Source organism: Electrona antarctica (assembly GCF_951216825.1).
Source record: "Electrona antarctica genome assembly, chromosome: 17".
Taxonomy (NCBI): Eukaryota; Metazoa; Chordata; class Actinopteri; order Myctophiformes; family Myctophidae; genus Electrona; species Electrona antarctica.
In genome coordinates this window covers 23,400,382-23,422,635 of record NC_136798.1, presented here as the reverse complement: position 1 = coordinate 23,422,635, position 22,254 = coordinate 23,400,382, and the positions used below count along the sequence as shown (strand labels likewise).

Sequence of the window (22,254 nt, the reverse complement as noted above, 5' to 3'; positions counted from 1 at the left end):
CTCGCTCTGCGCCCTTTCGTATTATGGAAGCCGTGGTGAGCGCTCACTCATATGGAATACCACGTTCCTGCATAATTTAGCATTGGGGGAGTGTCCATATGTTAATTATTTTCGCTTTGCGCTAATTGCTATTAAGCCCCTTGACCTAAAAACACTCAGCGCATACCGATTCCGCCTGGGTCTGACCACGTCTTAAAAGCAAAAAGCACTGTTTGATTTTACACTTTGAGCGGCTCTGGAGTGCTGCTGGAGTGTTGCCATGTCTGTTTTCTGTTTATTATAAGCGGCTTCTTTTTCTGCAAAGTTGCTTGTAAATATTGGTAGTTGTGGTTGCTTTTCTTGTTTCTAAAGTGCTTATTTGGGCTTTTCTCCTAATGTTGTTTAAACCAGTGATCCTCACACAGCGACATTCCCATGTCAAGGACCCCCAGATGAATGCATTTGCCCAACTAAGCCAGTGACCCCCATGACAGATTTGTGTTTTTAAATGTTTCAATAACATTTTTCAAAAATATTCTTATTGTCACTTTTTTCAAAGATTACTTTTGAAAATAGCAGATCTACCAGCTCACAATGCATCACATTCATTCATTAAAACAATGAACTCTGACTGCAGGGGGATATATATTTATAATGATCATTATAACAATGTGCAAGAAAATATGTAAAAAGAAGGAAGAACTTTATATTTGTGGACAATCAAAATATGCTGGAAATTTTAATGTGGTGTCATTAAAAGGAATCTTGATATGGCAGACTCACTATCAGAAAATAAAAACATGGCACTTCATTTAAAATAGGTTGTAGACCCCTGTTATATGCGATTCTTTTGGGAGTATGTTTATAGACCTATTTACTTGTTTCTATGAGACATGGCAACAGCGAGCTGTCTGGCTTTCTCGTTGAGATTATAAAGGGTCATATATCGCTCATTTCTAAACCTTTTTTAAAAATTAAAACATCTCAATAATCACTGGGAAGTTTGCTTTCATACGCTGTATCACACCCGACTCAATTCTTCTTCAATAAAATGCTACGAGCGAAGACCATAACATTGGGGCCGCAGCAATACGCATGGCGCACGTATGGCATTTCAACTCATTCCTTCGTCGTGACTCGAATGAAATAAAATAAAATAAACGTTATTTTACTGGTGTTTTTCAATAGAAACAAATAAAGAGCGTGTGTGCAACAGTCAGTGCATATACGTGCATGCACTATAGGCTATATTTCCTCCTTGTCGGGATGGTGAGCTGAGCTCTTCACAGCCCGTTTGTCTTTCATATTATTCTTATAATATTTGATATTATAAACACTCATGGTTCTCTCATTTCTCAACCGTTTTTTAAAATGTAAAAATCCCCATATTCCTTAGGAATCTTGCTTTCATTCGCTGTATGGTACATGGTTATATTTTTATCGAATTAAACAATATCAAACGAACTTGTATGTTCGGGGGTTAGACGATTCTGGGAGCATTACGCATGGATTGCCAATTTGCCAGCCAATGCTGCGTATCTACTCGCAGTTCCATTCCGATCTGAAAGGTATAGGTAGGTGCCATTTCAAAGTATTAGTTATTCATTTATGAATCAAATCAACTAGAATAAAGATTTTTACAGCTGTTTTTCATGCTTAGAACAGAAACAAATTAAGTGATGATGTGCGTATATCTCCCTCCCTTAGCATATGGCTGCGCCGCTGTAATGACTTTCCAATGAAAACTGCAAGTTACTTTACAAAATAGAGACATAGGCCTACAAGCTATGCACATCATGGCTGTGACAGCTTGTGGATCTGTTCTTTTGAGGCATAAAGGTGACAGCATGCAGTGCAATATGAATAATTAACCCAAATGTGACAAAGTCATGTCATGTCTATGGTGCCAGTCTGCAGAAATGTAATACCACTTGCCGAAAAGGGCGCATTCCATGAGGACATCAGCTGGTGTCGTAAAGAGAATAGTACGGACATGTTCATTGGGTAAGCCTCAAAACTCCCTGAAACACTCCCATGACTAATTCAAGGCCGTTTTGCTCACACCACGGGGTGTCGAAAGCGCTTCTCACCTGGCCCATAATTGTAATATGACATTGCACCCGCCCCCACGTCTTAAAAACTGTAAAATTATATGTAATTAGATTCCACTTGCTTAATAGGGCCCCTTGTGTGTAGTGTGGACAAATACGGGCATGACGGTGACTAGACAGAATGTACATTTTCGGGTTCATATTCAAAGTTACACCAAAGGGATAATGTGACACACATACAGTTGGAGGCCATCGATATTGTCCTTTTCTTTTTGCTGAGGTTTGCGTGATCTGCGCAAAAGGACAGTTAACCCATTTTGGGCGGGAACCCCTTTTGGTGTTTTAAACATTATGTTATAATTTAGCTATTGAAAAATAGCAGATCTACAAGCTCATAGCGCGCCACCGAGTGGCGCGCTACGAGCTTGTAGGTCTGCTATTTTTGAAAAATCGTGAACATATTTATTTCAGAAAACTGGAGGATTTAGAAGGATTTTTTAAAATTTTGAGGTCAGGCCTAAATGGGTCAAATGATAAGGGACAATATCGGTGGCACCCAACTGTATGATGTCTTTTCCTTCACTTAACTTTATGAGCTAACCCCCACCCCACCCCCACTGTGTTCTTTTTGCAGTATTACCATTCGGTGAGAATATTTGCTGGCCAGGACCCCGCGTCGGTGTGGGTGGGCTGGGTCACCCCCGACTACCACTTGCACACCAAGAACTTCAGCCTCAACAAGACGCGCACCGTCACCATAACCCTGGGAGACGAGAGGGGCCGCGTCCACGAGAGGCAAGGCCTTCTTGATTTTGAAAATATATAAATGTTAATTTACAAAATACTGTAGGTAAAAAGAAAGCCAACATCATCACAGTACACTATTAAAAATGGTATGTGTGCAACTTTGCCAGCTCCCCTTTTAAGATGATGTACTGTACAGTGTACACAGTGAAGTCATTCATTAATGAACCAAATGGACCTTTACGGGGGATCCATTTGGTTCCATTTGTAAACTCTCAAAGTTAAATGAACATTGATGATTTTCAATGCTTTGCTTTTGTCAATATTCTATAATGCACATTACGCGTTGTGCTTTGCAGTGAACCATTGTACCTGCACAGTGAAATCCTATGGGGCCATTTGGGGTCAGGGTTAAATTAACTCAGAGGATTTGTTGGCTCCGAGTGAATGTGGGTCGATAGAACCTCACGGGACTCGCATTGTTTATTCGGCTGTGTTTCTCTGTAAGCAGAGTAATAGTAGTGGCGAGGAATTTCAATGAGGAAGAAACCACAAGTCAGCAAAGGTCAGGAGATGTGGGGCATAACTGAAAAGGGCAGAACAGAAATCAAACTCAAATACTTTTTGTGGTGGAACCTTTTTGTAGTATTTACATATTGATTTCAGGGTTTTTTCTTTCTATCTAGTTTCATAATAGAGCTTGACTTGTGGTTCTCTCTTATTCATGATGGTTTTCCCATGTTTCATAAGCTTCTTGTTCTGTCAACACACTACACTCTAAGCTCATGTTTTCTAACTACTTCACCATGCAGCGTCCAAAGGAGCAACTGCTACATGGTGTGTGGATCGGACGCGATGGGTTCCACAGCCAGCGCCCGCACCAGTGTTGACCTGGAGATCGGCTGCATGGTGGACTTGGCCACCGGTCTCATCTGCTTCACCGCCAACGGCCACGAGCTGCCCATCATATACCAGGTAATGGGATCGGAACACAATGTTGTTGAGTCATGTTGGTGCCTTACTGTATGACGTTCAGCACTGAATCACATTGTTGTGGGGCTTCTTCACTCTAGCTCACAGCCTATAGGCAACGCAGCCAGTGCCACCTCACTTATACTGTCTGTAAGCCATGGCAAATCTGGCTACAGAACTCTTTTAACCATATTAACCATTGTGTCCCTGTTTTGGACATGTCATTACGGGTAAACATTTTCAAAAATGTTCAAATTAGTTACAAATATTTTTTTAAGAAAATAATGAAAATAGCACATCTACAAGCTCACACATCTCAACACGCTGTGAGCTTGTTAGCCTCGGAAACCGCAGGCGTTTTGTTTTATGAGCTTGTAGAACGGCTATTTTCTCTATTCGTTCTATGACAAAGTACTATAGAGTCTTATATAAATCTTAAGTGCTCAGACTGAACACCGGGGTCAGGTGCAGAGTTGTGGCACTCTACAATATCTATATTCCATCACCTAGTGTGTACTGTAATTACAGTATAGCATCAATCATTAAATCTATCGAAAAAATAAATGTAACAAAAAATACATTATTCAGTATTTCATCTAGCAGTGAGCTCCAGTATAACACTATCATAGTATCATGCATCACAACATCCATCAAAATCCACCAGCACAGCCCAAGAGTATTATTATCTGTTTATGTAGAGAGCCAGTTATTTCCATAACTTTTGAACTACCTTAAAAAACATCACAAAGTCAGAAGAAATCACAACATTGCCATAATGACAACAACAACCACACAAACACCACCGGGTTGGCATAATTGCATTCAAATGACTAGGCACTACTAGGGTCATGTTGCTATTAGGTAGAAGTCATTTCAGTCCAGAAGGGTCCACTGTATTCATACTGCACTATTCTCTCTAAATGCTTTGGTTTCTGAAACTGTGTGGAAAAATAAATTACATCAAAAACGTCTGCATTGCAGAACCATTTCAAAGTGTTTAGGGTGGTTCTTCACATCGGGGGCGATGACAGGATTGGTTTGTGCCTATACAGTTGGGTGCCACCGATATTGTCCCTTATCATTTGACCCATTTAGGCCTGACCTCAAAATTTTAAAAAATCCTTCTAAATCCTCCAGTTTTCTGAAATAAATATTTTCACGATTTTTCAAAAATAGCATACCTACAAGCTCGTAGCGCGCCACTCGGTGGCGCGCTATGAGCTTGTAGATCTGCTATTTTTCAATAGCTAAATTATAACAATGTTTAAAACACCAAAAGGGGTTCCCGCCCCAAAATGGGTTAACTGTCCTTTTGCGCAGATCACGCAAACCTCAGCAAAAAGAAAAGGACAATATCGATGGCCTCCAACTGTACGTTTGTTAGCTACCTGGCAATGCCAAACTGCTTCTGGGGATGTCATACTGGGTGAACATTCAAATACAAATAGCACACCTACAGTACTGTACAATCTCACTCACTTGATTGCCTATTGTCAGTGAAGAGATTTGATTTAGAGGGAGAAAAGAACAGGAAGAAGTATACTGTAGACCTCTGGGGGAACCCCGGTAAACGATGTGTACAGTATACTGTAGACCTCTGGGGGAACCCCGGTAAACGATGTATACAGTATACTGTAAGTGTTTTTTAAATCCTCAACACAAGGGTGTAGGTCAGTTTAGGTCAGTGTAGGTCAGTTTACACAGGGAGTGCTTCTGAGTACCTCCTGTACTGCGATATCCTTAGAAATCCTACATTTGCAGTAAACATACTGTACAAGAGTATTCCAGTCAATTAAGTGTTGGCTGTTCCTTGAACTGTCCATGTTGGCTGCTAAAATAGACTGATGAGGCAATAGTTACAGTATATTTAGGAGAGCTTAGTTTAAGACCAAGCTTGCCCCTCAATAATGGTGTACAGTGCCAGTGTTTATTCTAAATCGTCTCAGTATTATAGCTCAGAAATGTAAGTGTATTTATAATAACTGTAGCCTATGGCATTCTGAGATGTGTTTGTTTGTGCTGTTAGCACACACTCATGTTAATCTGTCTATTTGCATTATACGAATATAGTGAAGTCATTAGACCTGCAAAAATATGCAAAGAAATGTTAATGCTTAGCGGAATTCTCATCTGTTTATGAGTCAGTGCCGTGACAGAGAAAGACAGCTTCTTGGTGCTTCCATGAAACCCTCAGGTTACTAGACAAGACAAATCGTTTTCAATATCAGAATAGACATTAAAATTCTCAGAACTTCCAGACCCACAGGAACGCGGCCAGGGTGCCCGGTTCCAGTGTGCAGCCCCGCGTCCGAAACGGTTGAGAAATTACAGAGTTACCGTTTGGTCGCGCAGGTCAGAGCTCAAGCTCACTCTTGGCCTGTGCTGCTCTCTCTCTATCTCTCTCTGTGTTTCTCACATGCACGCACGCACGTGCGTCTCTCTCTCTCTCTCTCTCTCTCTCTCTCTCTCCCTCTCTCTCTCACGTATCTCCCTACCCTCCCTCTCTGTATCTCGAGTGTGGTATTGCTTTGCAGGCAACAGTGCAACACACTCTCTCTCTCTGTTTGTAGCTCAACAGTGCCAGTTTAGCACCTGATGGTACCCTAAACATACATGGGGACAGACATAGGGAGAGACGGACAGACATTGCTGTTCCTTGGAGTGGCTGCACCACTCAAAAAGAAATGTAATATGTGTGGTGAATGACTAAAGACTAGGATATAAATAATATACAGTACAGTTTTGAATGGCATCTTTCCTGAGGCTATTTTACAAACGTTCAATCAGGAGGCTGTTGTTGTGGCACCACAGTGACAGGTCTGCCATGTCCTCCTGATACAGTATTGGCTGTATTGTTACAGTTTGTGATCAGGCCACCACCACTGAGGATGTTGGAGGAGCTGCCTGGCCACACATGCATGTATTTACACCACAGGGAGTACAGCATACAACATACAGCACACAACCCTGGGGATCTCTGGGGGTGAGGCTATCTGCCCACCTTGACTACCTGTGGTCTGGCTGTCAGGAAGTCGAGTATCCAGGGTCTCTGATGGCTGCCGATGATGGAAACGTATTTAAACATTTAAAGCGCAGGCTAATTCAAAAGCTTTGAGGTTAAATGCTCTCTGACACCTGTGTAATTGTGTTGAGGTCCTCTTTCAGAGATGAACAATGGACTGATTTAAATTAACGGCCATATGGGAGAGAAGACATTAATCACAACAGATATTATTACCCATAAAGAATATTGCATTTGCGGTGGAAAAATGGCAGATCTACATGCTTTCAAGTGTGAGCATACGTACTACTGTACAAATCAACGGTCACTAATTGAGTCCCTGCTTCTTCTCTTTTAGGTGGAGGCCAATACCAAACTGTTCCCTGCAGTGTTTGCCCGACCGACCAGCTCAAACCTCTTCCAGTTTGAATTTGTCAAGATCCAGGTTTGTTTTCGTCCAGACCTCACCATATTGAGTGATTGATATTGGTGAATGGAATGTCGATGTGCCAAAGACACTCTATGCTTGCGGTTAACAACAGTTAACACCCTCCATCCAGACAGTAAATAACAGTACTTCAAGAGACAGTAATTCATTTTGAATTTCACTGTCATTTAGATACATCCCTTACAATTATCACTGTAGATGCAGAGCAATAATGTGGTCTGAATTTCATAGACGTATTTCCTGTTGATGAATAGAACGATGCAATACTTCATCTTTTTTTTTACTTGAGTAAAAAGTACAGTACAAAAGTATTGGTATCAAGTTTGAAGTGCCAGTAAAAACGCACACAAAAACTCAAATTTTTCAAAATGTGTTACTTTTTTGAAAATACAATGAGCAATGGTCGTGTTGCACATTGAAAACAGGTGGGCAGGGCCCACCTGGGCAGGGCCGTTGAGTGATATTCAACGAGCACTCCCAAACTCCAACTCCAGCACTACAGCAAATCACATGCAAGGAATTTCTTGACAGAAAGTAGCTCATAAAATGTCTACAGTGGATTTTTATGAAACAAACACTTTACAGATTGAAAGAGGATAATTCAAGCTTTCCCTACAGCTGCAATGTTGGTGATTTTGACGTTGTCAATATAATTAGAGAGGACTTTTCTGTTTGGATGAATGGGCTGTCTATGGGAAGTGTCATCTGTTTGTACTGTTTGATTTTGTTTTCTATCCCTGTGGTGACACACACAGGATGCCATGCCCCTGTCTTCAGCCATCTTTAAGAGCGAGCTGAGGAACCCCGTGCCCCAGTGTCCGCCGCGGCTGGACGTGCAGACGATCAGGCCGGTGCTGTGGAGCCGTGTGCCTAACACCTTCCTCCACGTGGAGACGGCCCGCGTCAGCGAGCGGCACGGCTGGGTGGTCCAATGCCTCGAGCCCCTGCAGATGATGGCTGTGTACATACCCGAGGAGAACAGGTCAGAGCAAGGCGGAGACAGACAGATAAAGAGAAATGGCCACAAAGACTAGGGCCTTTGTCAGCTTCGCATCGTTGAAGCCACCGACGGTAGTGCTCAAAACTCAAGGTCAAAAGATGTGTTTTGCAAAAATCGGCCTACTGGTTAGTGGTTTGATTGATTGATTGAATACTTGATTTGACAGAAATGTAAACAGCAACATGCAGAGTACAGTCAAACACATCTAAAAGCATAGCACCCATGTATTCAAATCATAAACGTAACTCCATGCAAGGAGTGTGTGTGCACAGTTTCATGGTGATTGGGCCAACAGTGCCGGAGTTTACGAGCTCACAGGTGGATGAATGGAAGGACAGTGTGCAAAACATAGTCTTGGCCATGTCTTTAGCCTGGCGGAGACAACAACAAGTCAAAACTAATGAAAAAATGCAAAACTACAAAATCCTTGGTATGAATTTTGTCCTCATTCCTCCGTTCTCTCCTTTTCCCTTCCAGGTGTATGGACGTCATGGAGCTGTCTGAGCATGAGGATTTGAGGAAGTTCCACTACCACACACTGAAGCTTTACTGTGCCCTGTGTGCCCTGGGGAACACCAAAGTGGCACATGCCCTTGTCAGCCACTTGGACCAATCGCAGCTCCTCTACACCATCGACAACCAATACCTCACCGGCATGCTGAGAGAGGGCTTCTACAACGTCCTCATCAGGTGGGGCTGCTGGACTGCCGTTCAATTCTCCATATTCAGACCGCAGCCATCTTGCCAGCAAAGTGATACCTAGGTGACACTTCCCATAAACAGCCCATTCATCCAAACAGAAAAGTCCTCTCTAATTATATTAAACAACGTCAAAATCACCAACATTGCAGCTGTAGGGAAAGCTTGAATTATCCTCTTTCAATCTGTAAAGTTTGTTTAATAATAATCCACCGTAGACATGTTATGAGCTTGGAAGCGCTCGTTATCAGTAAAGCAACCTCCTGCTGCCTGCTGCATTATGTGCACATTCAAAACTCCAGCACTTAGAAAAAAAATCACATGCAAGGAATTTCTTGACAGAAAGTAGCTCATAAAATGTCTACAGTGGATTTTTATGAAACAAACACTTTACAGATTGAAAGAGGATAATTCAAGCTTTCCCTACAACCGGATGTAGGTGATTTTGACGTTGTTCAATATAATTAGAGAGGACCTTTCTGTTTGGATGAATGGGCTGTTTATGGGAAGTGTCACCTAGGTATCACCTTGCTGGCAAGATGGCTGCAGTCTGAATAATAGGTGGGGTTGTGGGCGTTAGGGCATGCAGCTATTGAACGATCATAGTGTTTGAGATTTAAGAAGATAATAGATTATCCGCACTGCGGCGCACACCGTTCTTGCTGATGCACATTTTATTTGTACAATGTTTCGACCTGTGGTCTTTGTCAGACCTGACCACACAGTCGAAATGTTGTACTAATAAAATTAACTTTGGGAGCAGCAAGCAAGCAAGAAAGGAGTGTAGATAATCTATTACTATATATATTTTTTTTTATATCCTGCACCTGAAATGAAAAATACGTTTTTCACACTTTCATCATATGGGCATATGGGCATATCGGGATGCCACCTAACAATGGATGCCAAAACAATGGGAAAATGTCAATTTTTGTCCATAAAATCTAATTTTAATTACTTCCTTTGAATGAAAACATGATGCGTGATGACGTGTAGAGCCTCACATGAATACTCATTCACCTGTTTTATTCCCAACTCTGCGCATCCGTCCAAACACAGCTGCTTCGAATTACAGAAATACTGTAATCCCATTCACGATGACCAGATGATCCAGACAGTGTATGGCCTGTCTCTCTGTGACTTTGTAAACAATCAATCTGCATGTGCACAGCTTGAGTGAAACTACAAAATAAAATGCTCCAAATAGTCATTGCACCCCGTCTATACGCCCTATATACTTCGATGAATAATGAAGATGGCACAACTACAAGCTTAACGCATTGTGAGCTTATAGAGAGGCTATTTTTGCTATTTCACCAATTGACTATTTGAAAGAATATATATTTTTAAACGTATAATCAAGCACAGGTTAAAAATACTAAATAGGTATGCCAGGTTTAAATAACATGGTATTGTACTTTGTCTGTCATGCAGCATGCACCTGGAGACAGCGAAGGAGGCGCGCCTCATGATGAACAACGAGTTCATCATTCCCGTGACGGACGAGACACGTTCCATCAAGCTCTTCTCCGACGAGTCCAAGAGACACTCGCTGCCCGGCGTGGGCATTAGCACTTCCCTCAAGCCCCGCGTCAACTTCTCCCCCGTGGGCATGATCAGCACCAAGCGGCCGGTGTACCTCCACAGCCCGGAGATCCCCCTGGGCCTCCTGAAGGACAAAGCCATCAGCATGCTGACGGAGGCCGTGCAGGGCGGCGGCACCCACATCCGAGACCCGGTGGGCGGCAGCGTCGAGTACCAGTTCGTCCCCATCCTGCGGCTGATCGGCAACCTGCTGGTCATGGGCGCCCTGTCCAGCGACGAGGTGAGGCTCATCCTCCTGCTGATCGACCCCAACGTGTTCGGGGAGCCGGAGGAGGGCAAGGGCGAGGAGGCGGCGGCTGGGGAGAAGGAGGAGGTGAGCAGCAACGAGGAGAAGGCGGTGGAGGCCGGGGAGGAGGAGACCAAGGAGGCCAAAGCGGGGCCAAAGGGCCTGCTGCAGATGATGCTGCCGGAGCCTGTCAAGCGAGAGGTGAGCCATACACACGCACGCACGCACGCACGCACGCACGCACGCACGCACGCACGCACGCACGCACGCACGCACGCACACACACACACACACACACACACACAGTGTTTTTTGGTAAAAAAAATATAGTAGTAGTAGAAGTAATATTGCATTGCATCGCAGCCTTCCAATCAGCCTTGTCAATTATTCAGCCTCTTCCTGTACGTCCACTTACCTAGTTGGAAGCAGATAATAATCACTGCAGGTACTCGACCTGTCATGTCACATTGACCTGTGTTGTTTGGTTGTAATTGTTCCCACTTCCCAGTGTGTGCACTCACTGCACTATACTAGCAGCGCTGAGAGTTATACTGATACCGGCCCTTTTGATGTAGGTTCTTTGTCACGCTTACTCTCTTGAGAGATGCCTCTCAAATTATATCTCAAAAAATTCAAAATCACCACGCAAAATCAAAAATGCTATTCAAAATGCTATTCTGATTGGACTGCATAAGAATAGACAGAAATGATGCATCCCTTAATTTTCACTGCTTTTATGTTTGTACTCCTCCATTGCTAGGTAAATAGCATAACTGTTTTGCCCTTGCCATGCAGGCCACACCAGGTGCCACCAGTCTTCCAGTGTCCCCAGCGCCCCTATGCTCTTAGTGAGTGTCCTGCTCTAAAAGAATGGGCTGCACTCTAGAGTATTTATTGACAAGTCTCACGATAGACCTCTCTGCCACCAATACCATTTTCACCACACCAGCCTTTCCCACAACAGCTATTCGACTAAGATCGGTGGCGCTGTGAATATTTTTTAAAAGATTGTTAAAGACTTTTTATTTTAAACTTGAAGCACTTTGTGACTTTGTGTCTGTGAAAGGTGCTTTACAAAACAAATGTACTTAATTACTACTTGCACAAGATGGAGGTGATGTATGAACGAACATACATACACATACTATGCATAAGTGTACACCAACAGTGCCTTTACAAGCTACAGTATGTAGCATAACAATGCTTTCTTTTTTCTTCTAGATGTGTGGGCTTCTACACTACTTCTGTGACTGCGAGCTGAAGCAGCGAATCGAGTCCATCGTCAGCTTCTCTGACGGTTTTGTCTCCAAGCTGCAGTACAACCAGAAGTTCCGCTACAACGAGCTGATGCAGGCCTTCACCATGACCGCTGCTGTCACGGCCAAGAAGACCAAAGAGTTCCGCTCTCCTCCACAGGAACAGGTAGGACTGTACTGGACAAAATGTCAGATTATTCTTTGTTGATATGATATTCACACTCAGACAGTACGATGCTGTGCAGGATAAGGCACTGTCCACATAAACACAACGTCACTCCCCCTGCCGTCACTTCATGTCTCTTCACTGTCCTGCTAGAGCTGAGATTATGAGTTCACAAAATTGGAAAAATACTCACACAAACGGTTGTTGTCGTCTCGATATCATTCGACACAACATTGAATGATTATAATCACTATTATTGTAAATATGTAAACCTACTGAGAATTAAAGGTATATTCAGTGATTTCACTTAATTCAAATATCACTTATTTTTTCTTATTTTTTGGATAATCCTCCCTACTATAAAGTGTGCTGACCATATAAGGAGTTCCTCCCTGTCCCCAGTGAGCCCCTGGGGTCAAAAAACCCTAGTTTCGGTTTGGGCTTTGGGTGGCAAAGCCTTCATCCAATCAGGATGAGAGGGGCCTTCCTCCAATCATGATCGAGTGGGGCGGGCCTTGGTGCACGTGATGTTGGTCTGTTGTACTTCCCCCACTGTAGAGCGTGTGCATGTGCACATCTTGTTACCGGGGTGGACCGTTTTTTTTTCCAAATCACCCAAATCACTGAATGCGCCTTTAATTGTATGTATTTTTATATATTTGTTTTCCCTTTATATATTTGTCCAATGACTCTGAAAATAAAGCCGAATTTTTTCTTCACAAAATGTGAACAATATTCAGGCATTGACTTCCTTGGCTGATCGGTAGCGCAAGACATTGATTGGTGTTGTTGTTCGCGAAGGTTAGGTGTGAACAGGCCAAACAAAAACAATGTTGGAAAAAACGTATACCGGTACATGCTGACGAAATACGAATGCTCTCCTAGACATCTCACCACTTAGGCACAATGCCATAAAAGGAGCAATGGCTGAAATTAAAAGCTGGTGCCTTAAGTCCGATTTATACTTTTTTACTGGTCGACGACATCGTGGACCAAATATAGTAAGTAGATCTTTAAGCTCATATATTGATCTGCTATTTTCAGTCTGTGACAACATTGTATGACAGAGTATAAATTAGGCTTTCGAGTCCCAATAAAATGTATTACTCTGACATAGAAGGCCTGAGGACGTGTCTCACTTATTGGGTGTTCTTCAACAGGTCCGAAAGGGCCCAAATTGAGCTGAAGTATAAAATGTGGTTAAAGTGGTTAAAGTGATTTTGATGCTACACTACAGTATATTAACACATTTTGCTGGGGTCCCCCTGGGAGTCCTTCAAGGCCCCTGGGGGTCCCCGGACCACACGTTGAGAATCACTGCTTTAAATAATATAGCCCTGCTGGGACCCAACCCAAAGAAAGCAGTGAAAGAGATGAAATGTGTGGCTCAGCAAGACATCCAAAAATACCAGCGTGGTCCATGTTAGAAGCCCTCAAGCAAACCAAAAGACAGATGTATGTGGCATTTGCACCTCATCAGACCAAAATAATGTTTACTCATTATAACAGCAGATGTAGGACTAATTCGACCAGTTGTCTCCAATAGGCCATACTCAGATTTCCTTGTGTCATGTGTTTTTGATATTGGTCAGTCTTGTGTCAGACTGTCATCTTTTTGATGGGTCTAGATTAGAAATAAATAAATACAAATAACATTTTTGTAATTTTTGAATTAATATTTGACATTTTTCAGAAATGTAGTCAGTCAGTATTTAGAAGGCATTTTTAGAATCGGAATAGTCTTAAATGGGTTAAGTGTTAACACTACATGCTAATTGTTTAGTACACAGTGTATGTGACATTTACTGGATGGTAACAGCTAGAAACATTTCAAAATGGTAAGACCCTACAGGTAATATGGAAAAGTTAACAAAATAATATCTTAATGAAACTTCACCAGTTGTCGATCACTTACAATATTATGCTAATGCATTTTTGTTATGCGCTTTAGAGTTACGATTCTGTGAAATCCTGAAACTGTGTTATATCTGTGAATATCAGTCAGACACTAAAGCACTGTATTCGCAGTCCTTCAATTGTGCTCTCAAATCTTTTCAGCTCACTGTTATAATTGCCTCGTGCACTAGACTCTAGTGGCTAGAGCAGTGATTCTTTAACTTCAAAGAAAAATGTGGTTCCCAATTATCAATCATTTAGTTGGGGACCCCCTGGAATGCCCTCAAGGACCACTGGTGGTCCCTGGAACCTCACATTGAGAACCTGATATCCAATCTCATGGCTCCATGACATCTCAATATTGCTCTCAGCGTGTCTAAAAGCAAGAGGAGGGAGAGAGAGAACATAAATCTTCCTTCTTATTAGCTATAAGGTTTATTTTCCCATGTGCAACTGCAACCTAACCACTTATTTTGCACAGCTCCTGCATTCAACTCAGCATGAGTCAGACATCCAGACCAGCCACCTTGTTCCCACAATGTCATAAGGGTTATATATTTAATTTCCAGTGTATGAATTAAGGCTATTATAGTTAGTTAAACTAACAAAATAACAAAAATAGAATTAACATTTCGGTTAACTAAATTAGGGCGTTACAAAAAAAAAAAAAACGAACTAAAACTTTATATTGCGTTTACAATTACAAAAACAAACTTCAAATCATAGAGAAAATGCCCGTATTCTTAGTCTTAAGCCCACTACAACTAATAAAAACCAAACTAAAAGCTTTTTTCCAAAAATGGAATATAAACTAGCAAATTATTTCAAACTAATGAAAAATTCAAAACTCTGGTATGAACTTCCAAATGAATGCCCCACCAATCAACACAGTCCTCCAGCTAGACTGAAAGATTCTGTCGAGGTCAGCAGCAGGTCGCAAGTGTACTGCATACTCCAGGCGTCTCACTCAAGATTAGCTCCATGTTCCTTCCAAGACCTCATTACAAACCCTGCCCTGAAATAGACATCAACATTTGCTGAATTGGATGCTCCATTCGCTCAGTCTGCAGAAGTGTCCCATTTATTTAAACCAGTGGTTTTCAACCACTGGTCTGGGGGCCACCACTGGTCCTTGAGGAGGGTCCAGGTGGTCCCCAGCTAAATGATGGAGAGTTTTAAACCAAATAGACCCTTACGGTTACAAGTCCATTTGGTCCTGTCTTACTTAATTTAAACAACGTCTTCACAATTAGAGAACATAGAAGAACAACATTGATCAATGTTTGCTTGATATCTCTCCTATGGTACCACATCAATACAGCATGGAATTGTGGACAATATCTTATCCAACGACAACAACATATTCAAAGTCTTGGGTATGAGATGCTAAATCTCATCAAATGGTGGTCCGTGGCTCAAAATCAGAATAAATAATGGGCCTTGGTATGAAAAAGATTGAGAACCACTGATTTAAACTGTTTTATTATAGCTTTTTAAAATATCTCAATATAGCAGTCGATGAGGAATTACTTGGTGTTTCATTATTCTGCTTCTTCAGGCTAGATTTACAGTGTGCCCTGTCTATATACTATCTGAACAGCCCATATACATTTTTAACCCCTGCAGTCCTTCAGAAATATTTGTTTATCCTGGAGGGATAAAAAGCAAGGCTTTTGCACACCTACAGGCGACAGGTGCGTAGGAGAGGGTTAAGTGCCCGACATTATGAAAAAGAACAAGCATGCACCCGCACACTGTCATCATAGAGATAGTCTGATGAAGGCCGCATAGGCCCAAACGTTGCTATGTTTCACACTGTCATCATAGAGATAGCCTGATGAAGGCCGCATAGGCCCAAACGTTGCTATGTTTCACACTGTCATCATAGAGATAGCCTGATGAAGGCCGCATAGGCCCAAACGTTGCTATGTTTCCCTATTCAAGTTGTTTTCACTGCATTTGAAGACAGTGTGCAGGTGTTTGTTCTCTTTATCCTGGAGGGGAAAGTCAGCTGAATTTCATCTGCTGAAATGGTCAAGATGAGTGCTAGGGTTAGGGTTAAATGTCTTGCTCAGGTACACTTTGGGACAACAAGGACACTGACATGGCAGGCCAGGAGACCAACTGGTGACCTTCTGCTATACACTGTATATAACATGTATATAACGACGCAATGTGACATAGCTCTGTTTACACAATGCTGTACCTCCTCCAACTGTATATACTTTCCCCATTTTCAACTGTTTTATTATATTTTGACACTTGCTTTGGCAATGTAAACATATGTTTTCTTGTGACAATTATGCTCCTTTTAATTTAATTGATCTTCTGATTTCTCTACCCACTCACCCGTGTACTCCTTTACTTTGACTTCTAAATTAAATGAGCTAATAAGTGTGATTCAGAATAATAATATAATAATTGTATCCCATCTCTCATGCTAATCCTCCTCTCGTTCACCATTGTTCTATTGTATATTCTGTTATTTGTTTCCATTATTGCAGTATTACTGTCAAAAGCAGCCTCTGTATCACCTTTAGCAGTGCAATCCGAGAAGATTTATCCGCATTACTCATTCACTTTTTTTTAAGTATGTAGATTCTGTTTAATGATACAGTATAGTCTCTTCTTCATTCTATTCTTCTTAATGATGATGCAATTGATTGCCATTTTTGTCTATTTCTTTCATGGTCTCTTTCGTGGTTTCATGTATCTGTTTCTATTTTTATTTGCTCTTTTGGGCTGTCACCTTTATAACCCCATTCTTTCTTGTGATCTGCAATCACAGATCAACATCCTGTTGAATTTCAGTGCAGGGGAGGACTGTCCCTGCCCCGAGGAGATCCAGCTGGAACTCAACGACTTCCATAACGAGCTGCGACTGCACTGTGGTATGCTCCTATCGTCGACTTACCAGATGGAATGGCCATCAGCAAATTATAGATCAAAATCTTACACGTTTCATCTCACGTTTCCCCTAGACTTTCTGTCTGGGAATATGAGCACCGTGTGAGAAGTGAAAAATAAAATAAGAAATACCCTCAGCATTCTGACATAGAATAATTTGATCTGAGAAATACGTGGGACATACAGTTTTTCAGGCTGTGACCCGCCTGCACCCCAAAAGAATCATATTTGAACTGGCTTTTGTGACAACCACACATAATTGTTGCAACATACACAACTAGTATACAAAACATTAGGAATTTATTTTTTAATTTACTAAATCAGTGCTTTGGCGTGCATTCATTTCCCAATAATTTTCCCACATTTCATAACTAAAAACTCATAATGTGTAGCATCACAATGCTTTGTGAGCTTGCAGATTAGCTATTGTCGCTATGAGTCTTGAGATTTTTACTTGCCCAAGGCACACCAATGTGTGCTCATGGTCAAAACATTTGAAAACCACTGCAGTATACAGTCAAAATACATTGTTTTTGTACGGTTCAGATGGAGGTTAATAACAAGCCACAGTGAAAAGCAGCCTCTTCTTCACCTTTAGCAGTGCAATCCATATGCAAATGAGGAGATTAGTCCACAGTAAATTAGTCTTAACGTCTCATTCACTGACAGCTAAGACAGTGTTGCAGTTGACTGACATCACATTATTGTGCTCTTCCTCATAGGCATTCCGGTAGAGGAGGAACCGGAGGCGGAGGATACATCCATAAAGGGCCGTATGCTCGCTCTGCTCTACAAGATCAAGGGCCCACCTCAGAAGACAGAGGAGCCCACCGAAAAGGAACAGGCTGCTCCCAGTAAGGAACATTGCACTACCATGAGTGAATATCTGTTGTCGGGCAGAAACCAGCTAATTTGCGACCGAAGGTCGCAGTTAACTATGGAATCGTGCGCTTTTTGTCCGTCGGTGTATCACTCAAAATCGCCATACATGGGGAAAGCCCCCATATATTGTGCCCAGGTCTCGTGACATCATTATGACATCATCAGGGATCATAGTAAATCAGAGATCATAGTAAATGCGACCTGCTGTCGCAATTAAGCCCATATATGGAGATCTCTGATGTCATCAATATTAGTATATGGATATGTCAGAACCTGTTCTGACATATATCCATATACTAATGTTGATATCCTTCCCCATCCATCCTTCCTCTTCGATGTCTCCCTTTTGACTGATACCTGTCCATTTAAACTCTAGACGGGCCCACCCCAAAGTTATTTGTGCAGCCACGCCCGGCAGCCGGCCAAAGCTAGAGTTCTCAACAGGCCCGAAAATGAAGGCACTCACTCAAGACACTGCCCCCGCTGCCACCCTTAGATATCCATATATGGAGCTGACCTGTTCTGACATTCCATATGTTGATCTGACCTCATCAAACCCTAGACAAGACACGCTCCATTATGGCCAGTGCCCCTTTATGGCGAGGTCGCTTCTCGCCCTCAGGCGTCTTATTATTATTATTATTCAAGTATTTTTATTGAAGTTTGCACATGAGACAGGACAAACAACAGATACATGACAACAATTACAGAACAGATACAGGACAAAACAACAACACCAGTACTCAACATTCATGTACAAAATATAAAAGTCTGTAAAAAACCACAAATTGTACATTAATGAAATCAACTGTAACCGAAATAACATACAAAAAAATACAAAAAATACAAAAAGATAAATAAAAATGGAGGTTGGGGGGGGGAGATGGCCAATGACTACGTAGAAAATACTACCGCAAAGTAGGTTAGAAACGGTTGCCAAACTCTGGTATATTTCTGAGTGGAGCCCCTGATTGTATATTTAAGTTCTTCGAGTTTGAGATGTGACATAACATCCTCCACCCAGCGTTTGTGAGATGGCGGCACTGCCTTTTTCCAATTAAATAGTATCAGGCGTCTGGCAAGTAAAGAGGAAAACGCTATAGCTTCAGCCTGATGAGTTGGTATTTGTATTCCCTCTGGAGGGGCACCGAACAGCGCCGTTATTGGATTGGGATCTATAGTTGAGTTACAAATATACGAGAAGGTATTAAATATCTCTGTCCAAAATGCAGTCAATCTTGGACACGACCACTCAGGCGTCTTACTGGTATATTGTACTCTGTGACTTTCGCTCCCCTAAGCCAGGGCATAGAGTGATAAACATGTCTGGCTTCAATAGCCCACACCTGCCTGAAGTATGGACCAGGCTGATGTGCCGGCCCCTGGTTGGATAACCTGGCAATGACGTGTGGCTTGGTTATAGCCTATATAATACTGTACGATTATCATACGACTATCATTGTGCAAGCAAGATTTTATAAACGCGTAAAGCCTAGAGCCAAACGACTTAGCCTGGTTTACAGCCCATAGACCCCGCCCACTCTACTGAGTGAACGTTTTTGTGTATTTTATTCAGTATACAACTTGCAGTGCAACTTATAATATAATGCTGAAGAGGTTTTTTGTATTTCCAAGGTCCAGTATTGTCATCCCTCATTAGCTACAGTATCATTTGTTGATGAGCTTGCAGATGAGGGTGTTCCATATAGGCCACTGTTAAGGATGATGCGGAACAGATGTCAGGCTGTGACAGATTCCTTGGGCAACTGTCTCCCTCTCTTTCTCTCTGTCTCTTAAGGCTAATTTATACAATGTCACTTTTTATCTTCACTTTTTAAGCCCTCAGCCAATCAAATAATCGCTATGGGGTACACACAGACACACAAAGCTGGGCTCAAAAACGTAACAGGACCATTTTAGTTGAAAATTCATTTTGTGTCTGGCATATAATTATTTTTTGTTCTTGCTGTCTTCTGCTCTCTCTCTCTCTCTTGCCTGTCCCCTATCCCCATTCGCTTTTGCTGTCTCATTCGGACCCCCTCTCTCATTAGGATTCTGCTTGTGTCCAACATCGTGCTTGCTACAGATGCTCAGCTAATCCAGCTTCAGCACTCAAAGAGGAGCGATTGCTTGGAAATAGCTTTGTTTATCACTTTGGAAAACAATCTGTAGCGCAAATAGACCCTGAGGGAAATTCATAGCGTCACCACAGTAAGGATGAAACAAAGGTATGGGTAAAGAGAGTAGTAGGGTAACACTAATTTAAATATGATAACAATATAATAAACAATATAAAAGTCGACGTTATATCTGCCCTGGCAATCTTCACCTGGGCCGGTCAGGTTTGCATAATGTATGAGCCATTATTAGATAGAAATAGAGCTATATGTACTGCATTGTGTGCATTCTGTCACCAGTAAAAAGGACATAAATAGTCTCTCAGACTAGCCTGGCCTGGCCATGTGCACTAAAACTAATTGTTTAACCACTCGCACCCCAACATCCATATATTAGGTGAACATTAGCCAAAAATGATCAGCTATTATTGGCGAATAGATTTGGTGTAGACGGAAAGAAGCAGTCCAAGTACAGAGCCCACCCAAGAGGGGTTAAGTGGTTAATTGCAATTGCAATTAAGTCTTCCTGTGTAATTGAGTGCTGCTGTTCACATCAACGCATCAAGGCGACCCAATACCTGTCCTGAATGCTGGTGCCACATTTGTAGGACAGCACACACCTCAGATTTAATGTACAGTATAACCCTCCCCTGGGTGATTTGTTTGCCCTGTGACACCTCTGCTACTGCAGGCTCCTCTGCGGGTTGGCACTTGGCAGCCTAAAGAGAAAACTCAAAACATGACGGCAGAGTAATGAGACTATAACTCCTGCAGGAAGGAACCGTCTGCACACCTTGTCCATCAAGGGTACACAGAAAAGTCCCGAGTGATAATTGAACTATTGAGAGTGTAAAAATGCACACTCTCGGTACTCTGAGTACGATTTGTACCGTGTACACCCTCTTGAGTGGAAGCATTCGAAGGACAAAACAAAAGTCAACAACAACTGGGGGCAATTACCGCTATACCGCCGTTGTGTAATGCATACCGTGGTGTCCAGTTCATAACCGCAATTATTATTATTATTATTATTATATATTTAATTGTGTCTGGGATTTCCGTAATGTACCATCGGTAAACTGTGATTTATTACCACGGTAACTTTTTTTTTCTTTTTCTTTTTTGTTTTGCATTTCTGCTATTATTAGGTATTATAGGACGGAAAGAAAGACATGCGAGACAAGAGTGGGAGTCTGATTCAAACTTGGGTTGTCCTCACGGCTCACAAGGAGCACGTGGATGGTTTTATTTCATCACTGTCGAGAGGAAACCTTGTACTGTCCAAAATCGTTCTTTTTTTATTTAATTTACTGCCTGAGTACATACATAAATAATCCACCCAATGCCAGCTTTTTTTGTTTGTTTAATGACCTATGATGAAATAGGGATCTGCCTGGCATTTTCTAAATAGCATACCTTTCATAGATGAATCTTCCCTTTTGAAAATGCATACATTTTATAGATGGATCTGCCATAACAAATTCCCTGGTTCTCACTTCTCACACACACATATGATCACTTCTCACAGACACATATTATCACTTCTCACAGACACATATTATCACAAAGACAAACATTATGCCGGTGCATTTTATCTCTCACATACATGTACACAGGCACATGTATACAATAGATGCATGCCCGCACGCACACATGCCTACGCCCTACAGTAAGCATAAATCAAATGGCCGTATTGATTTTTGTTTTTGTTTACATCATTTGTAAACATAAAAATCAATGTTACGGCCAATATGGATTGCATGAGCTGTAAAGCTTGACAATGCCATATTTCATAATACAATACATGCTGTGATGATGGTTATACTTATATTCCATAATTAATCAACAGCATCGGTAGGCAACTTTGATGGCTCTTATGTCCCTCTACCATTCTTTATTGCACTGTGAATCTACGTGTGGTTCCGGGGGTTCCAGGGGCCCGTGGATCCCCAGCTAAATGATTGATATAGCAGTTAGGAACCAAATGGCCTAGGGTCCGGGCACCCTAGGCTGCAATGCCAGCCTGACAGTGTGTCGCAGGTTCGAATCCTGATTCCGGCGACCTTTGCTGCGTGTCACTCCCCATCTTTCCCCATTTCAGTCAGTCTACTGTCCTATCAATAAAGGCATAAAATCCCCAAAAACAAATCTTTTTTTAAGAAAAGGAACCAAATGGAACATTACAGTGTAGGGATTATTAGGCAAGATTATGATGTCAATTAGCCAGAAATCAAATGTAACCCCGACTCGCCAGCGAATCAAATACACATTTAATTCCTATCTACTTGCATCTCATTAACGTCCA

The 22,254-nt window shown here is 41.9% G+C and overlaps 1 protein-coding gene across 1 annotated transcript in view; it reads left to right on the top strand.

Annotated features, from left to right (window-relative positions):
• Window positions 1-22,254, top strand: part of ryr3 (ryanodine receptor 3) — a 181,780-nt gene that overhangs the window by 74,566 nt on the left and 84,960 nt on the right. The window contains exons 31-39 of the mRNA XM_079525534.1: window positions 2,665-2,825; window positions 3,587-3,749; window positions 7,106-7,192; window positions 7,951-8,177; window positions 8,673-8,885; window positions 10,329-10,926; window positions 11,947-12,147; window positions 16,832-16,934; window positions 17,673-17,804. Of these exons, the coding sequence (XP_079381660.1) occupies window positions 2,665-2,825; window positions 3,587-3,749; window positions 7,106-7,192; window positions 7,951-8,177; window positions 8,673-8,885; window positions 10,329-10,926; window positions 11,947-12,147; window positions 16,832-16,934; window positions 17,673-17,804 (1,885 nt within the window). The remainder of the gene's footprint in view (window positions 1-2,664; window positions 2,826-3,586; window positions 3,750-7,105; window positions 7,193-7,950; window positions 8,178-8,672; window positions 8,886-10,328; window positions 10,927-11,946; window positions 12,148-16,831; window positions 16,935-17,672; window positions 17,805-22,254) is intronic.